At 38.0% G+C, this 21,817-nt stretch overlaps 1 protein-coding gene across 4 annotated transcripts in view; it reads left to right on the forward strand.

The window, feature by feature from the left end:
• LOC124615313 overlaps positions 1-21,817 on the forward strand; it is a 254,126-nt gene that overhangs the window by 191,695 nt on the left and 40,614 nt on the right. For all 4 annotated transcript variants that reach the window (XM_047143103.1, XM_047143104.1, XM_047143105.1 and 1 more), the window contains 7 exons: positions 236-356; positions 1,889-1,998; positions 2,504-2,707; positions 2,791-3,008; positions 16,406-16,597; positions 17,914-18,061; positions 18,148-18,361. In XM_047143103.1, the coding sequence (XP_046999059.1) occupies positions 236-356; positions 1,889-1,998; positions 2,504-2,707; positions 2,791-3,008; positions 16,406-16,597; positions 17,914-18,061; positions 18,148-18,361 (1,207 nt within the window). The remainder of the gene's footprint in view (positions 1-235; positions 357-1,888; positions 1,999-2,503; positions 2,708-2,790; positions 3,009-16,405; positions 16,598-17,913; positions 18,062-18,147; positions 18,362-21,817) is intronic.

Genomic DNA, 21,817 nt, shown 5'->3' on the forward strand with positions numbered 1-21,817 from the left:
TCCACAGCACATACTATTTACATTTAAAAATATTTTTGCTGAAATCTTCTGTCTTTTAATTTTTTGCTACAATGTAAGCTTTGAGGTCAGAGATTTTTTCTGCGGTTGAACTAATGGGAGCAAAATTAAAAGAAACCTAACCTAATTATATCTAGCACATTAATCAAGTAAACTTTGAACTTGAAGATCTTAATCTGAAATGACATAATTATCTGAACAGGTTTCTTCGTTATAGGTGGAGCACTTCATATCTACACTCCTCGTCATGACTTTAATGCCATGGATTGCACTGACATTGTGATTGGTTCTGCTCGGGGAAGTAGACATCGTATAATGGACTACTACACACGAGACAGGTATGTGTACGCTATTTCATGGTGCATCATAGAATCTGTAAAATTCTTTTACTCATAATTCATTGCTCCTAGCAGATTATTTTTAAAATGCAAAAATAACATTTATCTTGGACTGTATTTGTAGCTCCTGAGATAACTTCTCTATTTATTAACTGAGCAATGCATGGCAGGTGTGTTATTGCAAATATCATGTACTGTTCTTCAAAACTAAAACAAGAAAGATGTGAAGTTAAAGTGACTTGTAGGCAAAAGGCAGTAAATGTACTAAAACTGAAATATAGATTAAAAGTATTCCTTGTTAGTCACTCCTTGCTTAAACTGACTTATCTCTGGATTCTTATTTTACTTGTTAATTTTAATGTTCTAATTAAAGTAAATTGTCATGTTTAAATAGTCACCTCACTCCCCACCAGTGGTTATGTTTCATGAACTTACTCTTGTGCTATTGCTATACAGAGTAATGAAAAGCAGCAGCTGAATGGGATACTGAAAGAAATTGGAAAACAGCAAATTTACAGTGTATCTGCTAATGAAAGCTATCCATTTATGGTTATGTTAAATGTAAAAAGAAAAACTCAATGCATAATTAGCAGAATGTCAGTAATGCTAATTTGTATTAACAGCACATCACACTCACTTTTTTAAAATTGTGTAATATGATTCTTATTCTTTGTGTCGGTGTTTGCTCTGAAGTTCAGGTCTGTTCAGTTATATCGTGGTTGTGTATGGTATAGTTTAGTTCACATCTTTCATTAATATGCTTGTGTCAACAGATAGCTTTATTAATGTAGATTAAGAATATGAGGGTAATCATGGGGCTCCATATTTTATATACCCCATTCTGAGTTTAATTTTATTCCTGTGATACAGCTCTTCAGTGTAATTCTCCGATTCCATTTTTTATATTGATGGAATGAAATATAGTTTATTTTTGACTACATGATTTTACAAAAATCAATTTAACTATAAAGCACAAAGGACTGCAGCCTTTAACTGGCACATAGTAATGATTTTTTTTAGGATAGCTGTTGCTTAGAGTTTTAAATTGTCTGAAACACCCAAATGTTCATGGATTAAATTTGACGCATTGCCTAAATAAATAGAAAGAACACACAATTCTTGTGTGCTGGGTCAGATCACCTAATTCCTTCTAACATTTCTTGTATTTATAACATAAATGACAAAAACTCTAGAAGTAGGGTTTTTTTAATTTAGTAATGTTTGCATCTTAGAGTAATAAGATAGAATGCACTGTGGAATACGTAAATAGTGTGCGAATGACACAATGTCAGTATGAGGACCTATAAAAGGAATGTCCATTTACTATATTTCCTATTTCTCGTATAACATTCAAACTATGATGCTTGCACAAATATTAGGTTTGGTGTCTTTCCCACAAAGGTTGTTGCATAGCAATCATCACTTCAGTAATTATGGACACCTGGCAAGCCACGGACATGTAATAGCTCTATATTTGAATTTTCTGTGTGTGATTTATGTACTACAATGTAAAAGATGATTGTATCTTCCAGGTCCACTCCAAAAGTTGATAAGTTCTGGGGAGGAAATGATGATTTGACTGCAGCAATGGGTTTTGAAAAAGATGGAGTTACAACAATATTGTTTAGGAAGAAACTGAAAGGTATTTGAATCATTTAATTATAGAGCAACTAATCAGTCAGAAGATGAGCTGCTATCTTGAGAAAGTGGTCGTCTATTAAATCATCGGCAAGACTGAGAGATAATTCATCTATAAAGTAAATCAAACGCAACAATATTTTTAAAAGGTCAAAACTAGTGGTTTATAATAAATGTCAGATTCTGATATCCTTCATCAGGATGTGAGGAGGATAGTAGTAAGAAGTTTTGGTAAATAGTTGTTGAACTGCATCTGATAATTATGTTATACAGAAATAAAATGTCCAAAACAGTAAATGCCATTGGCTGTATCACATATAGGCCCAAGTAATGGAAATGTGTAAAGTGAAAAACACAGTAATAGTGTTTCAGTCATTTTGTTTATTATACTATGATGAAAACATACATATGTGGCTTTAACTAAAATTGTAATTAATAAGGTACTGTTTTAGACAAAAGTAATAGTTTCTAGGTGTACTATTTTATTAAATGTACAATCTTTTACACAGCTGTGGAGCCTACTGATCACACAATTGAAGAGGACTTAATGCATGTTATCTGGGCTAAAGGACAAGAGCCAAACAGATACGTACACAATCCCAAATCAGGCTTAGAGAAGGATAAAGCGTCAGTGAAAGACTTTTATCGTCAGGATGAGTTGAAGTATCATGGTCATGGCTCACAAAGAGGACAGACGACACTCAACTTCTATGGTAATACTATCACCAACAATTTAATTTCATGCTAAGCAAAGTGTGTAATACCTCAGTATTTTGTTTGCCAACTTTTTCTACAGAAGAAGCAGAGCGTGAGCAGAAAACTGCAGCCACTGCTGATGCCAGCATCTGTGGTGGTCACTGGCGAACTCCTCGTGGATGTGATCCTGAGAAGGGCCAGTGCGAGTATTATGCCCGGTGGGAACATCACAACAAAAAGGATGAGCTTCGATTTACAATACATACAAAGCACACTGACACATGGACAGGAATTGGCTTCTCAAATGATACAAGAATGGTAAATAAATACAAGTATAAAGTACAACACCTGCCAAATATCTGTTGTAGTGAGATGTTTATGTCATAAGTTTCCCTCCTGAGTATTGGCTCACATATAAAGTCGTAGAGAGCAGTTAAAATGTTAGTTAAAGTCGTCATTGTAATATGTCTACTGCATACTGCTGTAAATGGGATCTCATAACATGTAGCATTTCGTTTGAAACTCCACACTAGGAGTTACTATAGTTTTTTGAGATTTTCAATGTGAATAATGACATTCATCTGCTACCATAATGAAGTAGTCAGCGTGATTCACTTATGCCAGGTAAAATGAACTTTGACGTCTTTATGTGAAATGTACATTGGTGGTAGTAGATTGTTATGCAGTCAGCTTCAAATGGTGGTTTCTGGAATTTTCTCAACAGCGTTCCTTGGAAACAACATTGCCTTGCCTCCAGTGATTCCCATTTCAGTTCCCAGAGCATCGCCATAATAATTGCGTGTTTATCGAACCTGTTCGTAACAAGTTAGTGGCCCACTTCTGAACTACTTTAATATCTTCCTGTAATCCAACCTTGTGTCACATTGTCCGGTTGGAATTGCCCAAATCTTTCGGAATGCACAATGGACATGAATGGATGCAGGTGATCAGGCGGAATGCTTATGTACATGTCACCTATCAGAGTCGTATCTAGACATATCAGGTGTCCCATATCACTCCAACTGCACATGCCCCACACCATTACAGAGCCTCCACCAGCTTGAACAGTTCCCTGATGACATGCAGGGTCCATGGAGTCATGAGGTTGCCTCCATACCCGTTCATGTCCATCCACTTTATACAATTTGAAATGAGACTCATCCAAACAGGCAACATGTTTCCAGTAATCAACAGTCCAATAGCAGTGTTGTCGGACCCAAATGAGGTGTAATGCTTTGTGTCATGCAGTCGTCAAGGGTACACCAGTGGCCTTCAGCTCTGAAAGCCCATATCGATGATGTTTTGTTGAATGGTTCACATGCTGACACTTATTGATGGCACAGCACTGAAATCTGCTGCAATTTGTGGAAGGGTTAGGGTTACACTTCCGTCATGTTGAATGATTGTCTTTGATCATCCTTGGTCCCGTTCTTGCAGGATCTTTTTCTGGCTGCAGCAGTGTCGTAGATTTGATGTTTAACCAGATTTCTGATATTCACGGTAGACTTGAAAAATGGTCATATGGAAAAATCCCCACTTCATTGCTACCTCAGAGATACTGTGTCCCACTGCTCGTGTGCTGACTATTACACCACATTCAAACTCACTTAAATCTTGATTACCTGCCATTGTAGTAGCAGTAACTGATCTGACAACTATGCCAGACACTTGCTGTCTTATACAGGTGTTGCCGACCGCAGTACTGTATTCTGCCTGTTTACATATCTCTGTATTTGAATACAGTTTCTTAACCACTTCAATGTATTTAAAAAGCTTCTTAAATCATTCAACACCCAGGATCACATGAATATTGCTTCACTTAAAACAACCTGTTTTGACAGACTGTGCTGTCATCTTCAGGGCTTACAAAAATCTTTTTGTTTTGAAACGTGTTCATTCTACGTTGGAGCTCATGCCAGCTTGTCACCTGGAGATAACAGAAATGTCCATGGAAACCATTTGTTTTAAATAAAGAAATATTTATGTGATCTTGGCCATTGAATGTTTTTAGCAAGTAAAACAGATTACTGCTTTGGTCCCAAAATTAGAGAATTCCATCACAAGCTTCTGTTCTCTTCTTGTCTGAACTGCTTATCATCCATGCTTCACTTCCATACAAGGCTACACTCCAGACAAATACTGTCAGAAAAGACATTGTATGCTATTGCCAGTCTGCATTTTATATCCTCTCTACTTTGGCTATCCTAAATTATTTTTCTGCCCAAATAGCAAAACTCATCTACTTCTGGTGTCTCATTTCATTTTATTTTGTTGATATTCATCTTATATAACCTCATTTCCAGACACTGTCCATTCTGTTCAATTGCACATCAAAGTCTTTGTCTGTCTCTGCCAGAATTACAGTCTCATCAGCAGACTTCAAAGTTTTTATTTCTTCTCCCTGAATTTTAATTCTGTCTCCAAATTTCTCATCTGCTTCCTTTACTATTTGCTCAATAAACAGGTTGAATAACATTAGGTACATAGACTACAACCTTGTCTCACTCCTGTCTGAAATAAGGCTTCCCTTTCATATCCTTAGACTCTTAAAATTGCTCTCTGGTTTCTGTACAAGTTGTAAATAATCTTTTGCTCCCTTGTTTTTTATTGTGTCTATCTACCAGCACTTTCTCGTTTGGTAAGTCACAGCATCTTTGTTTTATATATATATATTTTTTCCCATGTGAAATGTGTTCCTCTATTATATATATTTTCATTCAACATTGTTAAATGTATTGATATTTCTCTTTGTTCTTGTTGTTGTTGCTGTTGTTCTAGTGGTCTTTAGCCCAGAGACGGGTTTGATGCAGCTCTCCATGCTACTCTATCCTGTGCAAGCTTCTTCACTTCCAAGTATCTGCTGCAATGCAGCCTACATCCTTCTGAATCTGCTTAGTGTATTCATCTCTTGGTCTTCCTCTACAGTTTTTACCCTCCACGCTGCCCTCCAGTACTAAATTTGTGATCCCTTGATGCTGCAGAACATGTCCTACCAACTGATCCCTTCTTCTAGTCAAGTTGTGCCACAAATTTCTCTTTTCCCCAATTCTCTTCCAGTACCTCCTCATTACTTATGTGATCTACCCATCTAAGCTTCAGCAGTCTTCTATAGCACCACATTTTTAAAGCTTCTATTCTCTTCTTGTCTAAACTATTTATTGTCCACGTTTCACTTCCATACATGGCTTCACTCCATACAGATACTTTCAGAAACGACTTCCTGACACTTAATCTATACTCAATGTTAATAAATTTCTCTTCTTCAGAAACGTTTTCCTTCCCATTGCCAGTCTATATTCTCTCTACTTCAACCATCATCAGTTATTTTGCTCCCCAAATAGCAAAACTCATTTACTACTTTTAAGTGTCTCATTTACTAATGTAATTCCCTCAGTATCACCCTATTTAATTCTACTACATTCCATTATCCTCATTTTGCTATTGTTGATATTCATCTTATATCCTCCTTCCAAGACACTGTCCATTCCGTTCAACTGCTCTTCCAGGTCCTTTGCTGTCTCTTACAAAATTACAATGTCATCGGCGAACCTCAAAGTTTTTATTTCTTCTCCATGGATTTTAATTCCTACTCTGAATTTTTCTTTTGTTTCCTTTACTGCTTGGTCAATATACAGATTGAATGACATCGGGGATAGGCTACAACCCTGTCTCACTCCCTTCCCAACCACTCCTTTCTATTTCATGCCCGTCAACTCTTATAACTGCCATCTGGTTCCTGTACAAATTGTAAATAGCCTTTCGCTCCCTGTATTTGACTCCTGACACCTTCAGAATTTGAAAGAGAGTCTTCCAGTCAACATTGTCAAAAGCTTTCTCTAAGTCTGCAAATGCCAGAAATGTAGGTTTGTCTTTCCTTAATCTATCTTCTAAGATGTACTACCTAACATGTTCCAACATTTTTACAGAAACCAAACTGATCTTCCCTGAGGTCGGCTTCTAGTAGTTTTTCCATTCAGCTGTAAAGAATTCATGTTAGTATTTTGCAGCTATGACTTATTAAACCAATAGTTTGGTAATTTTCACACCTGTCAACACTTGCTTTCTTTGGGATTGGAATTATTATATTCTTGTTGAAGTCTGAGGGTATTTCGCCTGTCTCGTACATCTTGCTCACCAGATGGTAGAGTTTTGTCAGTGCTGGCTCTCCCAAGGCTGTCAGTAGTTCTAATGGAATGTTGTCTACTCCCGGGCCCTTGTTTGGACTTAGGTCTTTCAGTGCTATGTCAAACTCTTCATGCAGTATCATATCTCCCATTTCATCTTCATCTATGTCCTCTTCCATTTCAATAATATTGTCCTCAAATACATTGCCCTTGTATAGACCCCCTACATACTCCTTCAACCTTTCTGCTTTTTCTTCTTTGCTTAGAACTGGTTTTCCATCTGAGCTCTTGATATTCATACAAGTGGTTCTCTTTTCTCCAAAGGTCTCTTTAATTTTCCTACAGGCAGTATCTATCTTACTCCTAGTGATATACGCCTCTACATCATTACATTTGTCCTCTAGTAGTCATCCTGGTTTAGCCATTTTGCACTTCCTGTCGATCTCATTTTTGAGATGTTTGTATTCCTTTTTGCCTCCTTCAGTTACTGCATTTTTATATTTTTTCCTTTCATCAATTAAACTCAATATTTCTTCTGTTACTGAAGGATTTCTACTAGCCCTCTCCTTTTTACCTACTTGATCCTCTGCTGCCTTCACAATTTGATCTCTCAAATCTATCCACTCTTCTTCTACTTTATTTCTTTCCCTAATGCTCACTCTGAAGCTCTCTACAACCTCTGGTTCTTTCAGTTTATCCAGGTCCCATCTCCTTAAATTCCCATGTTTTTTGCAGTTTCTTCAGTTTTAATCTACAGTTCATAACCAATAGATTGTGGTCAGAGTCCACATCTGCCCCTGGAAATGTCTTACAATTTAAAACCTGGTTCCTAAATCTCTGTCTTACCATTACATAATCTATCAGAAACCTTCTAGTATCTCCAGGCCTCTTCCATGTATGCAACCTTCTTTCATGATTCTTGAACCAAGTGTTAGCTATGATTAAGTCATGCTCTGCGCAAAATTTTGCAAGACAGCTTTCTCTTTCATTCTTTACCCTCATTCCATATTCAGCTACTACTTTTCCTTCTCTTCCTTTTCCTACTATCGAATTCCAGTCCCCAATGACTATTAAATTTTTGTCTCCCGTGTATCTGAATAATTTCGTTTATATCATCATACTTTTCATCAATATCTTCGTCATCTGTGGAGCTAGTTGGCATATAAACTTGTAATAATGTGGTAGACATGGGCTGCATGTTTGTCTTGGCTACAATAATGCATTCACTACGCTGTTTGTAGTAGCTTACCTGCATTCCTATTTTTTTATTCATTATTAAGCCTACTCCTCCATTACCCTTATTTGATTTTGTATTTATAACCCTGTATTCACTTGACCAGAAATCTTGTTCCTCCTGCCACCAAACTTCACTAATTCCCACTATATCTAAATTTAACCTATCCATTTCCCTTTTTAAATTTTCTGACCTACCTGTCCGATTAAGGGATCTGACATTCCCCTCTCTGATCCGATCCATAGAACGCCAGTTTTCTTTCTCTTATAACCACGTCCTCCTGAGTAGTCCCCACCCGGAGATCCGAATGGGAGACTATTTTACCTCTGGAGTATTTTACCCAAGAGGACGCTAGTATCATTTAACCATACAGTAAAGCTGCATGCCCTCGGGAAAAATTATGGCTGTAGTTTCGGCTTGCTTTCAGCCATTCACAGCACCAGCACAGCAAGGCCATATTGGTTAATGTTACAAGGCCAGATCAGTTAATCATCCAGACTGTTGTCCCTTCAACTACTAGTAAGAACTAGTAAGACTGCTGCACTTCTTCAGGAACCACATGTTTATCTGGCCTCTCTACAGATACCCCTCCATTGTGGTTGTACCTACAGTACGGCTATCTGTATCGCTGAGACATGCAAGCCTTCCCACCAAAGGCAAGGTCCATGGTTCATGGGATTCGGGAGGGGGGGGGGGGGCTTTCTCTTTATCCTCTTCAATTTCAGCCTGCTATCCATCACTATGAGGTTATCGTGTGAGTCTATATTTGCATTTTGATATGCCTTGCAGTCCAGGATATGATGTCAAAATTTTTGTCTGACTGTGATATAGTCTACTTAAAAGTTCTTTGTTTCCTGGTCCTCTCCAAGTATATCTTATTTTCTTGTGTTTCCTGCAATTTATAGCAGAACTGTAGAAGCCTTTCTCCCCTATCATATTTCTTTCCTCAGCCTATATTCTTCAGTAACCTTACCATGCATTCCCTCTCTTATTCCAAATACATAAGACTGTCAAATTTTCTTCCTCTTTCACATGCACTCTGGATATCAGTAGATCTGATGTACATGTACAGACAAACAAGTGATTACAATTTCAGGAAAACTGAACAATTTATTTGTATGTCAGTATCACGTTGGCTGACCTCTGGCGTTTATGCAAGCAGTTATTCGGCTTGGCATTGATTGATAGAGTTGTTGGATGTTCTCCTGAGAGATACTATACCAAATTCTGTACAATTGGCACATTAGATCATCAGAATCCCAAGCTGGTTGGAGGGCCCTGCCCATAATCCTCCAAACATTCTCAGTTGAGAAGAGATCTGGCAATCTTGCTGGCCAATGTACAGTCTGGCAATCACAGAGACAAACAGTAGCAACTCTCCCCATGTACAGGGGAAGTGGGGTGGCATTATCTTGCTGAAATGTAAGCTCTGGATGACTTGACATGCAGGGCAACAAAACAGGGCATAGGATTTCATCAATGTATCACTGCACTGTAAGGGTGCTGCGGATGTCAATCAATGGGGTCCTTCTGTGAAAAGACTATCACTCCTGGCTGTTGGACCGACAGTCAAGTTGGTGGGTGACAGTGAGCTTGGTATCCCACAGTTGCCTGGGCCATCTCCAAATGTCTTCACCGGTCATCAGGGTTTAATTCAAAGCAGGATTCATCACTGAAGACAAATCTACTCTAGCCAATGAGATTTCAGGCTGGAGACATGTCAGCAATGGGATACCAACTTGACTGTTGCTTGCCTTATGGCTTGACAATGAGGAGGGATTATCTGGGGCACCATTTCTTTTCATAGCAGAACTCCATTGTCAACTGGTATGATTGTCAATGGGCTCCTGATATTTCCCTTACATACATTAGCTGCCTGCTGTAACATCACTGGTGCTCACAGCATCATCATATATGGGCATACATTGACTCGGGGGATCAATGTGTCCATTTCAGCTGCATGATCGCTGGATGCCATGCTATGCTGAGCTGCAGGGCAGTGTCTCTGTTTAGAATGTTATCAGTGATTTTTATTTCAATAGCTTCATTAATTACACAATCCCAGAAACTATTAGTGTGAGTCACATTGGAAGGACATCGGATAAAATTTGACAAGACATCCATTGTGGCTCGCACGAACGGCTTGTGAGATTGTCTAATTAAAATAGACATTGAAATAAAAATCACCCATAACACCCTAAATAGAGATGGTGGTCTGCAGCTCAGCACAGTGTGGGGCCCAACAGTTGTGCAGTTGAAGTAGGCACATTGACTGCCAGGTCAACGTATGCCCATATATGGTGATGCCGCAAGCACCAGTGATGCATAGCCAGCAGCTAGTGTATATAAGGGGTGTTCAAGCAGCCCAATGGCAGTTATAACACTTGAAAATGGTGTATGAGTGCTTAACCAAAAGCTCATGTAATTTTTATCACTTAACGCTGCTGGAAACCTGAGAACTTTTTATTCACAGCTAATTATGTATTTTCATGAAGTAATGAGTGCTATAGACAGGGGATCTCAAATTGATTCCATATTTTTAGATTTCCAGAAGGCTTTTGACACTATTCCTCACAAGAGACTTGTAATCAAAATGTGTGCCTAAGAAGTAAATGGAAATGCCATGTGGCTAGGGCTCCCATCAGGTAGACTGTTCGCCTGGTGCAAGTCTTTCAAGTTGAAGCCACTTTGGTGAATTGTATGTTGATTGGGATGAAATGAAGATGATAAGGACAACACCACACCCAGTCCCTGAGTGGAGAAAATCTCCGACCCAGCCGGGAATTGAACCTGGGCTGTTAGATATGACATTCCATCATGCTGACCATTCTGCTACCAGGGGTGGACTGCCTAAGAAGTATCACTTCAGTTGTGCAACTGGATTTGTGATTTCCTGCTAGAAAGATCACAGTACATGGTGACTGATGGAAAATCATAGAGTATAACAGAAGTGATGCCTGGTGTTTCCCAAGGAAGTGTTATATGGCGTGAGCAGTCCTCTTATATTGGTTGGAGATGCAGCTGTCATTTACCATCTGTTAAAGTCATCAGGAGATCAACACCAATTGCAATTGGACACAGTATCTGTATGGTACAAAAAGTGGCAATTCTCTCTGAATAAGAAGTGTGAAGTCATCCATATGAGTATGAAAAGAAATCCATTAAATGTCGCTTACACAGATATCTAGTAATTACTATTATGAACAACTTAAACTGTAATGATCACATAGGTAATATCATGAGGAAGGCAGACCAAAAGACTGTATTTTATTGGCAGTACACTTAGAAGATGCAACAGGTCTGCTAAAAAGACTGCCTGTACTGTGCTTGTTCGTCCTCTGCTCAATTATTGCTATCTCGTGTGGGTTCCTTACCATAAATGATTAACAAGAGGACATCGAAAAGGTCCAAAGATGGGCAGCTTGTTTGGTATTGTGATTAAATAGGTGAGAGAGAGTTGCGGATGTGATAAGAGAGTTGGGATGGCACTCTTTAGATAAAAAGTGTTTTTTGTTGCTGCGAGATTTTCACAAAATTTCAATCACCAAATTTTTCCTCTGAATGAGAAAATATTTTATTGTGACCAACATACATAGGGAGAAATTACCATCATAATAAAATAAGAGATGAGAACTTCTGCAGAAAGATTAAAATGTTCATTTTTCCCATGCGCTGTTACAAAATGGGACAATATAGAAATAGTCTGAAGGTGGTTTTAAGAACACTCTGCCAGGCAGTTAAGTTTGAACTGCAGAGTAGTGATGTAGATGTAGATGTAGCTGAAAACGAAGATGAAGAAAACTGATATCTTGGAGAGCAGTGTGCTGACCGTGTGCCTCTTCCATACTGCATCCGACGACACCATTGGTAGAGGATGACACAGCAGTCAGTTGTTCCTGACTGGCCAATCAGGGCCAGGATGCAGAACTTTACCTTTACTTCTATTTGCACTATTATTTTTCGTAGGTAAATTGATGAAAAAAGCCACCCATGAAATACACCTTTCACCACACTTGCACTTATAATCACTGTTGTTCATGGATGTGATGCTATAACACTCACGGTCCGTCATGATAAGTTGGGTCACGCACCTTTGTGTTAGTGCATGTGGTTTCATCGGTGACCATCAGCTTCTGACATGATGTAAATGGCTGTAGGTCATGGCTCCTCACTTGGCACTGGCTACGATGCTGGCAGTTAGCCCTCACATGTGCAAAGTAGCTTCTGGTGGCCCCACATGTGGCAACTGTGTGGGAATGATATGAGTTGCCTGTGAAATGTTGATATCTGGACTTGGCTTAGCTTACTGCTTGGTGGAAGGCCTACTCCATACCTGTGCAGACTGTTACTTAGCATTGTGTCCACTGCTGTCATTAGCTTATGTTGTTTTTAACACTCTAAGTAAAACAAATTGTGCCTAAATAGCTGCTCAAAAATAACGTTCTGAAAGTTGGCACAATACTTTACTCTGGTAAAGTTTTCATGATGTACTACTGTATCCTGACTGTCATTACAGCATAACCAGACTCACTGTATGTGTTTATTCTTCCTCCTGCCATAAAATATGTTCCGGCTCTTCTTCTTTATGGTCTGGTACATAAGTGGCAGATAAAGATTGACTTTCTTGTCTGTCTGAGGTGAGCTTGATTTCATTTTGATTGAAACACTTTCTCGTTCTTCGAATGATTATTATTTATTTTCATGCAAAATTCTTCCCATAAACTTAATCCTCAACATTCACGTAAATGAAATATAATTTTCTTAAAAGGCTCAATTAAAAAATAAAAAATAGTGGTTTGAAGATATCTGAATGCAACATCACATGATGTCTGAACCGAATGAGAACAAAATCCTTACTAAATAATTACTGAATACTTTGCAATCATGGGCCAGACTAAACCTACAGGTGGCACACTTCTTGCATATATATAAACTCTTTATATGTACCAGAACATTCTAGAACCACAAGCTTTACTAATTACTTTAATTTTTAACAAATACTTCTGTTATAAAAAAAAATATATTTTAGGCAGAAACAGTTTATTATTGAAATTAATTTCAGCTTTGAGATCAAAAGTTTTAGAATTTGCAAGTTTACTCCTTTTAATATAGGGTGTACTTAAAGTCCAGGAACACTTTCAATTATTTATTGCAAAACAACTAAACACTGTATAGATGTCATACATATTGCATTTTGAAGAGAAACTGAAAGTTTTTTTTAGAAACATTCGATATGCGAACCATGAGTGACCCGGCAGACGTCAATAGGGTAATCGAATTCTTGCCATACCCATCCCAGCATGGCATCGTTGACTGTGGCAGTCACATCCCATAATCTCTCCTGGAGCTCTGCTACATCACGTGGTAGAGGCGGTACATACGCCAGATCTTTAATGTGTCCCCACAGAAAAAAAGTGACAAAGAGTGAGATCTGGTGATCGGGGAGGCCATTTCATGAAACAGCTCTCCCCTTCTGTAGCATGACCAATTCATTGATGTGGCAGCTCCATATTCTGGCACCCACAAACTTCACGATGAAAATGGGGGTGAGCCCCATCCTGCTTAAAGATGAATGGAGCGTCCGATTGCATTTGAGGCATCAGCCATTGCTGCAGCATGTCCAAGTAGAAATATCCAGTGACAGTGCTCTTGGCAAAGAAGAATGGCCTGTACAGCTTTTGACGTGACAAGGCACATAAAACATTTACCTTTGGGGAACTACACTCAAATTCAATGCATTTGTGTGGATGCTTTGCACCCCAGATTTGACAGTTATGCCTGTTCATTTCCCATTAGTGTGAAAAGTGGCTTTGTCACTATAAATTAAGCGATCAACAATGCCATCCCCATCCTCATTCAATTGTTGCAACTGCGAACAAAACTGAAAATGCTTGTCTTTGTCGTCATCATTGAGCTTCTGCACTAGCTCCAATTTGAATGGTTTCATAGACAGCTTCTGTCACAGGGCTTTCCACACTGTCATTGGAGCCATTTTGAGTTCACGGGATGCATGAGACACCAATTTCTTTGGAATACTTATGAATGTCTCTCGTACATGCTCCACATTCACTTCACTCACACTGGGACGTCTGTTACTCTTTGCCAGGTGCAAGCAACCCATTGTAACAAATTTGTTGTGCCAGTGGCTTCTTACCATACTTGGTTCTAAACATCCGTTGAACAGCTGTAGCACACTTGTTTTTGTCGAACTCCAACACACAGAAAGCTCGCTCCGCACCTGATCCTGACGTGTTTGCGACTAGCACTGACTATTGGCAAATTACCAAACTATGCTGTGGCGGTATACATGATTAAAAAAACTTTCAGGGTTTCTCTTCAAAATGACATATGTGTGATATCTGTACAGTGTTAGGTTCTTGTGCAATAAATAATTGAAAGTGTTCCCGGACTTTATGTACTCCCTGTAATTCTTCAAATAACATAATTTTGAACAAAAATAACTATTTTTTTCATTTATTGACAGCAGAATGTTTTCATTAAGTATGAGAATTACTTTCAAACAATGGAAAATCCAGAATTGAATGTAACAATATGAAAATGATAGTTGCTACTCTCCATATAATAGAGGTGCTGAGTTGGAGATAGGCACAACAAAAAGAGACTATCAGAAAGTGAGCTTTTCTCCTTCGTTGAAAATAGACAAAACACACACACACACACACACACACACACACACACACACACACACACACACACATATTAACGCAAATGCAACTCACATACAGATGATCACAGTTGCTGGCTTCAACTGCCAGAGATTGTGATCATGTGTATGTGAGTTGCATTTGCATTGTGTGTATGTATGTTGTCTAATTTCGATGAAGCCCTTGTTGGTTGAAAGCTCACTTTTCAACAGTCTCTTTTTGTTGTGTATATCTGTGACTCAAAATTATTTTCAATAATTTTTATCAGTATAACACTACCTTTTTGATGATTTTCTTTCAGTAACATGTTTTCATTGAAACTAACCTTTTATATCCAAATACATGACAGTTACCTACATTTTGAGCAGTAAACCTAAATTTAAACCGTCTCAAATAAAATACTTGAAATTTTGTACTCTCGCCTTGTTACTCATTACTAATCCAATAGACTGAACAATGAAATGATTGTATGGCATTTATTGGCTGGGATATCCCATTCGGGGCTTGGCTGTCATATTGCAAGTCTTTTTAGTTGATGCCACTTGTCTCTCAATGATGATGGACACACAACACCGAGTCCGCTGCCGGGAATCGAACCCAGGCCCCGTTGCATGGTAGGCACTAACGCTACTGCTGCACTACGGAGGCGGATGACTGAACAATACAAGGGTGCAATGCTAAACAAATAGTTATTTCCAAGTTTGTATCTCTGTTTGTCTTTCTCTTTTTCAAAATACTCAGTGAGATGATGAACTGTTATTGGAATATGTTGTACCTGCTTACTGTGCATGACAAAACCCAAAAGAAATACTTTTATTATCTCTCATCCATAATACCTGAAATAATTACTTCTGTGTGATCAGTAGTATCATGTAACACATGTAGAAACTTATATTGTGATCACTAGTACCACATAAGACATGTATTAACGCATATCATGAAGTGAATGTAACACCTATTGTTGATTACTTCATTAACAGAATTCTGCATACCTCAGCTACATTTCAAACTGTTAAAGTGTCATTTCTCAAAAAAGATACCAACCTGTCTCCTGCAAAGTGCCATAAGGACAGTATTATATCCAGCAGTCTCTCATTTGAAAGAGCACATCAACAGATTCTAGAGTTTAGTAAACTTTTCTCTATAGATATCATTTTGGCTCTGGGACAACTGGACAAGGACTTCTTGGTTAAACTACTTGTAGAAGTCAGGTGCAGTATACTTACAGCAAGACAGTTGTTCATTTGTACACAACTAAATGCATATTGTGAGTGTAGATCAGTGGAGGATGGGGGATCACTTACCTCTAATACACAGTGCTACTTACGGTGTGTTCTGCATCTATGAGAATATCCTCGCTATGGGTGCAAGGAACAAAAAATGTATCTAGCTAACTTAATCCAAGAAACATAAAAACTGACTCAAGCATTAGTACTTTTTCTTCATTTTGTATGTGCAGTAAAGGTCCAAGATTTTTGAAAGGTCTGCCTCTTATGCAGGTATAAAATATCATGAAATTTGTGCCACAGTCTTCCATGCACAGGAATAGGGATGACTTTTGTTCTCATTTGCAGCATCACATTTATTTATTATAATTCTCTTTAAAAATACTGTGTTGCAAACTCATATATGAACATAAAGCTGCTGCTCTCATATACTGTAATTAATATTTATTATTATCTGTATGAACAGTCCCAGACTGATGCTATACTTGGATGGGTGGACAGCAAGAATGGGCAGCCATTTATGATGGATACATGGGTGACAGGCTACACTCCTCCTCCACTTGGAGAGACACAAGATATTTATAATATAAGTGGTCGCATTAATAACGGTATTACAACATTATATTTTAGCCGTAAGCGACTCACTGATGATGAGAAGGTGAGTTCCACTAATTTCGTTTTTTATTAGTCTTTCAAACAAGGCTACATATTGTAAAATCCATTAAGGAGTTAAATATTTAAACTACAACTACATAGTAGTAGGTAAATAAAGAAAAAAACATGCTTTAAATATTATAACTCTAATGCACGTTATACCACAGGAGTTGATAAACTACCAGAGAAACTTTTTTAGAATGTCATAATAAATAAATGTCATACAATGTATTTCAATTTACACTACACGGGTTGAGACCTTATAGAAGTGAGAGAATGCAGGAGAAGAATTTGAATTAATATAATCAAAGCTTGCCAAAATGTTTCATAGTTTGGGTTGGCTTCTAGCTCATATTCTACCGAAGGGGTGGTGGATAGAATTTGTAATATTGCTAACAGTGGTAGTCACTGTATGCATATTTATGGTTCTGTATCTCTTTTTAACTTTTGAAAAGTAATTGATTGATCAAAATCTGAAGACTGTACAGGATACAGAGTGGGATGGGTAAGTTCAGGAGGGAGGTGGCAAAGCAAAAGAGGTAAATGAAGAAAACTTGGTGTATGCTCTTGGTACTTGGAATACAGAAAGGGCTCACCATGGGGCCAGAGGTAAAAGTTGACTGCCGGTCTAGGAATTTGGTCAAATATAATAAGGAGATGGGGAACAGGAGAGGCGGCTGTTGATGTTTATGTGGCTGGGGCCTTGTTGTGGTGAGCAGGGCCACAGGCAGATGCTTGGGGGCTGGTTCATGAGAGTGCATCTACTCTCTCTCAGAGCTGGAAACCAAGAGATGTGCAACTGCCTCCATGACCCTCTAGCAACCTTACACGACTGACTTCCCACATTTCCTATTGGTTAACATGGTGGCACAAGTACACCAGCTCATTCAGCAGAGGGCTGAAAGTGTACCCGCTCAGCGGTTCGTACTGGAATGAAGTGCTTTTATCCTGCAGGATATGTTGGCTTGGCACATAGCCACTGAAAGAACTAACTCTGGTAGCTTCGTTGAAAAGTATACAAGAATATTTCAGAATAGAATTTTGTTATGAACTTGGATATTCCTTGACTGGCTGACCACCTGTACAAGACTGTATGTGCTATAGTCATAGTGCACTGTTTATGAATTGTAATCTAATGCATAACACAAATTTTAATTTATGTTGGTAGTCAATAAGTTATTTGTTATGTGTAATTCAATTTGAGAGAGTGAATTTCCTACAATTTCATGAAGTAAGTTTGTCAGTTTGTTCACCCAATGAGATTATAACAAGACGACATTAATTTTATTTGCTATTAACACTTATGAAATTCTGTTTTAGGACTTTTCATTCACTGAAAATACATGCTACTACTTTATGTTCCCTGTGAGAGGTGGGGTGTTTAATTCTAAAAATAAGAGAATGAGGAAACATGAACAAGTTCCCAGTATTTCTGCAGAAAGAATATGTATTAAACCATGCTTGACAGGTAATAAGAAGTAAAGAGTAATACATATTTAGTGCACTGTTCTGCTGACAGCAATAGATTATTTAAATATCTGTAACCATTTCCAGAGGAGTTAAATGAAGTAATAAGCACCACACCTGCTCCACCAAGACTGGCTTATACCGTTGATGTGAAGATTGTAAATCTTGGTGAAAATTACCATATACCAAAACCAGGGAGTCCAGAGTATGATACTCTAACAAATACCGTGAGCGGTGCATTTACTGATGCTCTCACAAAACTGAAAGGTTTCCATAAGGTGCAGGTGGAAGATTTTGAAGAGTAAGTGTAATCCAACCCCAAAAATTACTGATAATTTTTGCTTAAGATAGGTTCTCCCTGCCATTTACTTATAATGTTTTTAGGATGTAATGTTAATGTGAAGAAGATAACAGGTAGGAACAATATTAACTGTCTTAAAGTGACAGTAGGAACAATATTAACTGTCTTAAAGTGACACTGTATTCACATTACTGTAACTGCTTCTGTGCCAAAAATTCCAGTAGAGGACAAAAATTTCTCTGAAAAACTGTAAATTTTCAGGAGATTGGATATTACATGGGAATGTCAGAGGAATCTCAAGAACTTTTTAAAAAACTCAACGAATTGTGATACATTCAATTGGGGCTGGTCTATTTATTGATGGAAACATATGTATAGTGTGATTTTGTTACAAATAACTTTGTGTGATGTAAGGAGAGATGATCACTACTCTTAAGTAAAGGAGTTGAAAGCAAAATATTTGAAAATAATAGCAAATTTCTGATGTGGGAGGCAGAAGCGCCCAAGAAAAAAATCAAAGTTGGTGCCATAGAAACGTAATTTCTTGGTTGTTAAGACCTGCATGAAATTTTCTTTGGCTGTGGACACAAATTATGGAAACATTACAATGGCTTTATTGGGACTCAGATCTGGTTTCTCTTACATAATCACCATTATCATCATTAGATTGCAGCTCCAGTCTTCATGGTGCTGATGATGAGTGTCTTTCAACTGTTTCTGTCCTCATACAGTTCTTCCCCATGAATCCTATCCTAAAGGAGACAACATCCTTCTTCATTGTGTTGGTTCATCTTCTCATTGGCCATTCAAATGGTCTTCTCCTATTTGTAGTAATTTCAAGGAATTTTTTTTGATACTCTGATTTCTTTCTTCTGTTCCACATGACCATACCATCTTAATCTAGATTTACAGAGCTTTGCCAATAAGCTGAGATTTGCACCTCTAACTATTCTGTTCCTTTGGTTCCTTATCTTATCCTTTTTTTGTTTGCTTCAACATAGATCTAACAGACTTCACACACTCACTGTGTGTGTGTGTGTGTGTGTGTGTGTGTGTGTGTGTGTATCAGAGTGCAGGTCAAAATGGGAATATAGTAGGAACTGAAGGTAAATAGTTTTGCCTTGTATGGTACCTGGTATCTAGTTGTCTTGATGAAGGCACCTACTTGACTGTAAAGCTGGATAGCAAAGTGTGTATGGTTTAGAAGTTCACTTCATGTTAAGTTTTTATGATCTGTCACAATGCCCAAATGTGTGAAATGTTGCGCATTCTTCAGAGATGTTCCAGTGTAGGTTATCCTCTGTGTCTGCTTACTTTCATGGTTGCAGTATTTGATTCACCAACTTTAAGACAAAACTCCTCAAAGTGATTATTCTATTTACTCAGTTTGTTTGGATTTAATTTGTATCTCCCCAGATTGCAACATCATCAGCAAACACCATTGCCCTAAACTGAAGTCCATACTGCTCTTCTATCCTTTTCATGATATCAACTATCACAGTGACCAAGAGCAGTGGAGATAAGGTACTCCCCTGCTAGACTCCATATTTAGTCTCATACAATTTGCTGTCTTCATTTCCTACTCAAACACAGCTGACACATCTTCAGCAGAGATTTTCATTTTCTGTCAGTCCTTGGGTACATTTCATCTCTCTAGGCATTCTGAGAATTTTGATCTTGGTATACTGTCATAGATCTTTTCTCAGTCCAGTCACACTAGAGTGATGCTTTTATCTTTCCAAATATGTATCAGGTTGCATTACTGTTTCAAGTATCAGATAAATTGTATTCCTGTTTTTCCTAAACTCATACCATTCTTCACCCAGGAGAGATTCATTTATCATTTAAAGACTTTTTTCTGTGATCTTCTCCAAATTATTTTCCAGACAAACTCAATATTATACCTGTGTTGTATTGAGGTAGTTTTCTATTGCATTTTGTGAATAATGATATAATTACACCTTTGGGACAATCATCTGAGATCTTGATCTCTCTCCAGGTTGCATTTAACACACTGTACAACCAATGGATTTTTTATTTGCCTCCCACTTTGATCGTATCTGCATCTAATTCATCAGCTACACTAGATTTTTTTCTTTGCTCATGCTTCTCAGAGCTTCCTCTACTCCCATCCAACTTTGTGATTGTTCTTCTTGTAATACCCGCTCTGCATTTCATTATCATTTGGGTTGTCTTCCACTTCTCTATTCAAGAGTTTTTTAAAATAATCCCCCATTATTGATTGAATATTGCTGTGTTTTTCTTGTATACAAGGCCAAAACTCTGAACTTTATGCAGCCTCATTTTTCTTTCCTTACAGAAAAGTGTTTTCTTTCTCCCTTTACGAAACAGAATAATTCTGCTGTTAATTTCATGTGTACATGTCTGTGATTTCACATTACTTTCACTGAGAAGTACTTCACAGTCTTCATTATTCTTAAAAGACTCATTGTGACATAGTAAAATGATATAGTAATCATATGTTGACATTGATGCATTATATGGATGTCATACTGACACTTTACTGGTCACAAGATATGAGATATTCACAAGGCGTAATCATGTATTATAACTGCCATAATTCCAAAACTCCCTCTCTAAATGCCATTTCATGTCATAGTAAGACATCCTTAAAAAGAATCTTGCTTTGGTTCAATGTGGAAATCAGTATTTTTACTTTTCCCATTATTACAGACTGTGTTTAAAGGCTTTAAAGCTTAAATCAGTGGAAAATCCAGACTAGAACATAACCTATGGATTATTTTTGTTCACCTCAGGCCGGTCCAAGTTGTAATTTTTTGCTCCATGGGTCACATCCTGTTGTTAGACCTAGGTGTAATGCCTGTTCCATATGCAATATCCTCTCATCATCGGATATTCTAACTTTGTCAGCATCAATGTCTACTTCAAAGGCTACTTGTGAAAACAGCCACACCTACCATCAACCTTCCTGCAGTCACTATGCTGTGTCCTACATGCTGTGAAAAAACTGTTTATTTGGATGAGTGGCCACTTCCAAACTGCGAACAAAGGCCTAATAAATAACTACAGTTGTGCAACAAACTGTGCAACTTTGATTGGAAGAGCTTTCCATCTTAATACACCCTCCTCTAACAACATTTTTTTCTGAAATTCTCTCAGTCTACACACTATTCTTTATTCCTGCAACCCCTCTGGCTTCAATGTTTTCTAGTTCTCCAGGTGTCTCTGCTCCATCTTCTATTCCCCCAAAATTGTACCTTTAATCCCCCACCCTTGTCAGTCTCCCCCTCCTTCCCACTGGCCCCTGTAACTTTTCTGGTCCTCCTTAGCTCACCTGTATCTTTCTCATCTCATCTCATTTCATTTAATCTTTTCTGTTTCTCTATCTCGATTCTCTGCCTCCAGCATTGTAAATCTGATTTTTTCAATGTAGCATCCATGAAGAACTCTATAAATAATAAGAAGTTATTTTTG

The sequence above is a fragment of the Schistocerca americana genome, chromosome 5 (assembly GCF_021461395.2).
Source record: "Schistocerca americana isolate TAMUIC-IGC-003095 chromosome 5, iqSchAmer2.1, whole genome shotgun sequence".
In the NCBI taxonomy this organism is placed as follows: domain Eukaryota; kingdom Metazoa; phylum Arthropoda; class Insecta; order Orthoptera; family Acrididae; genus Schistocerca; species Schistocerca americana.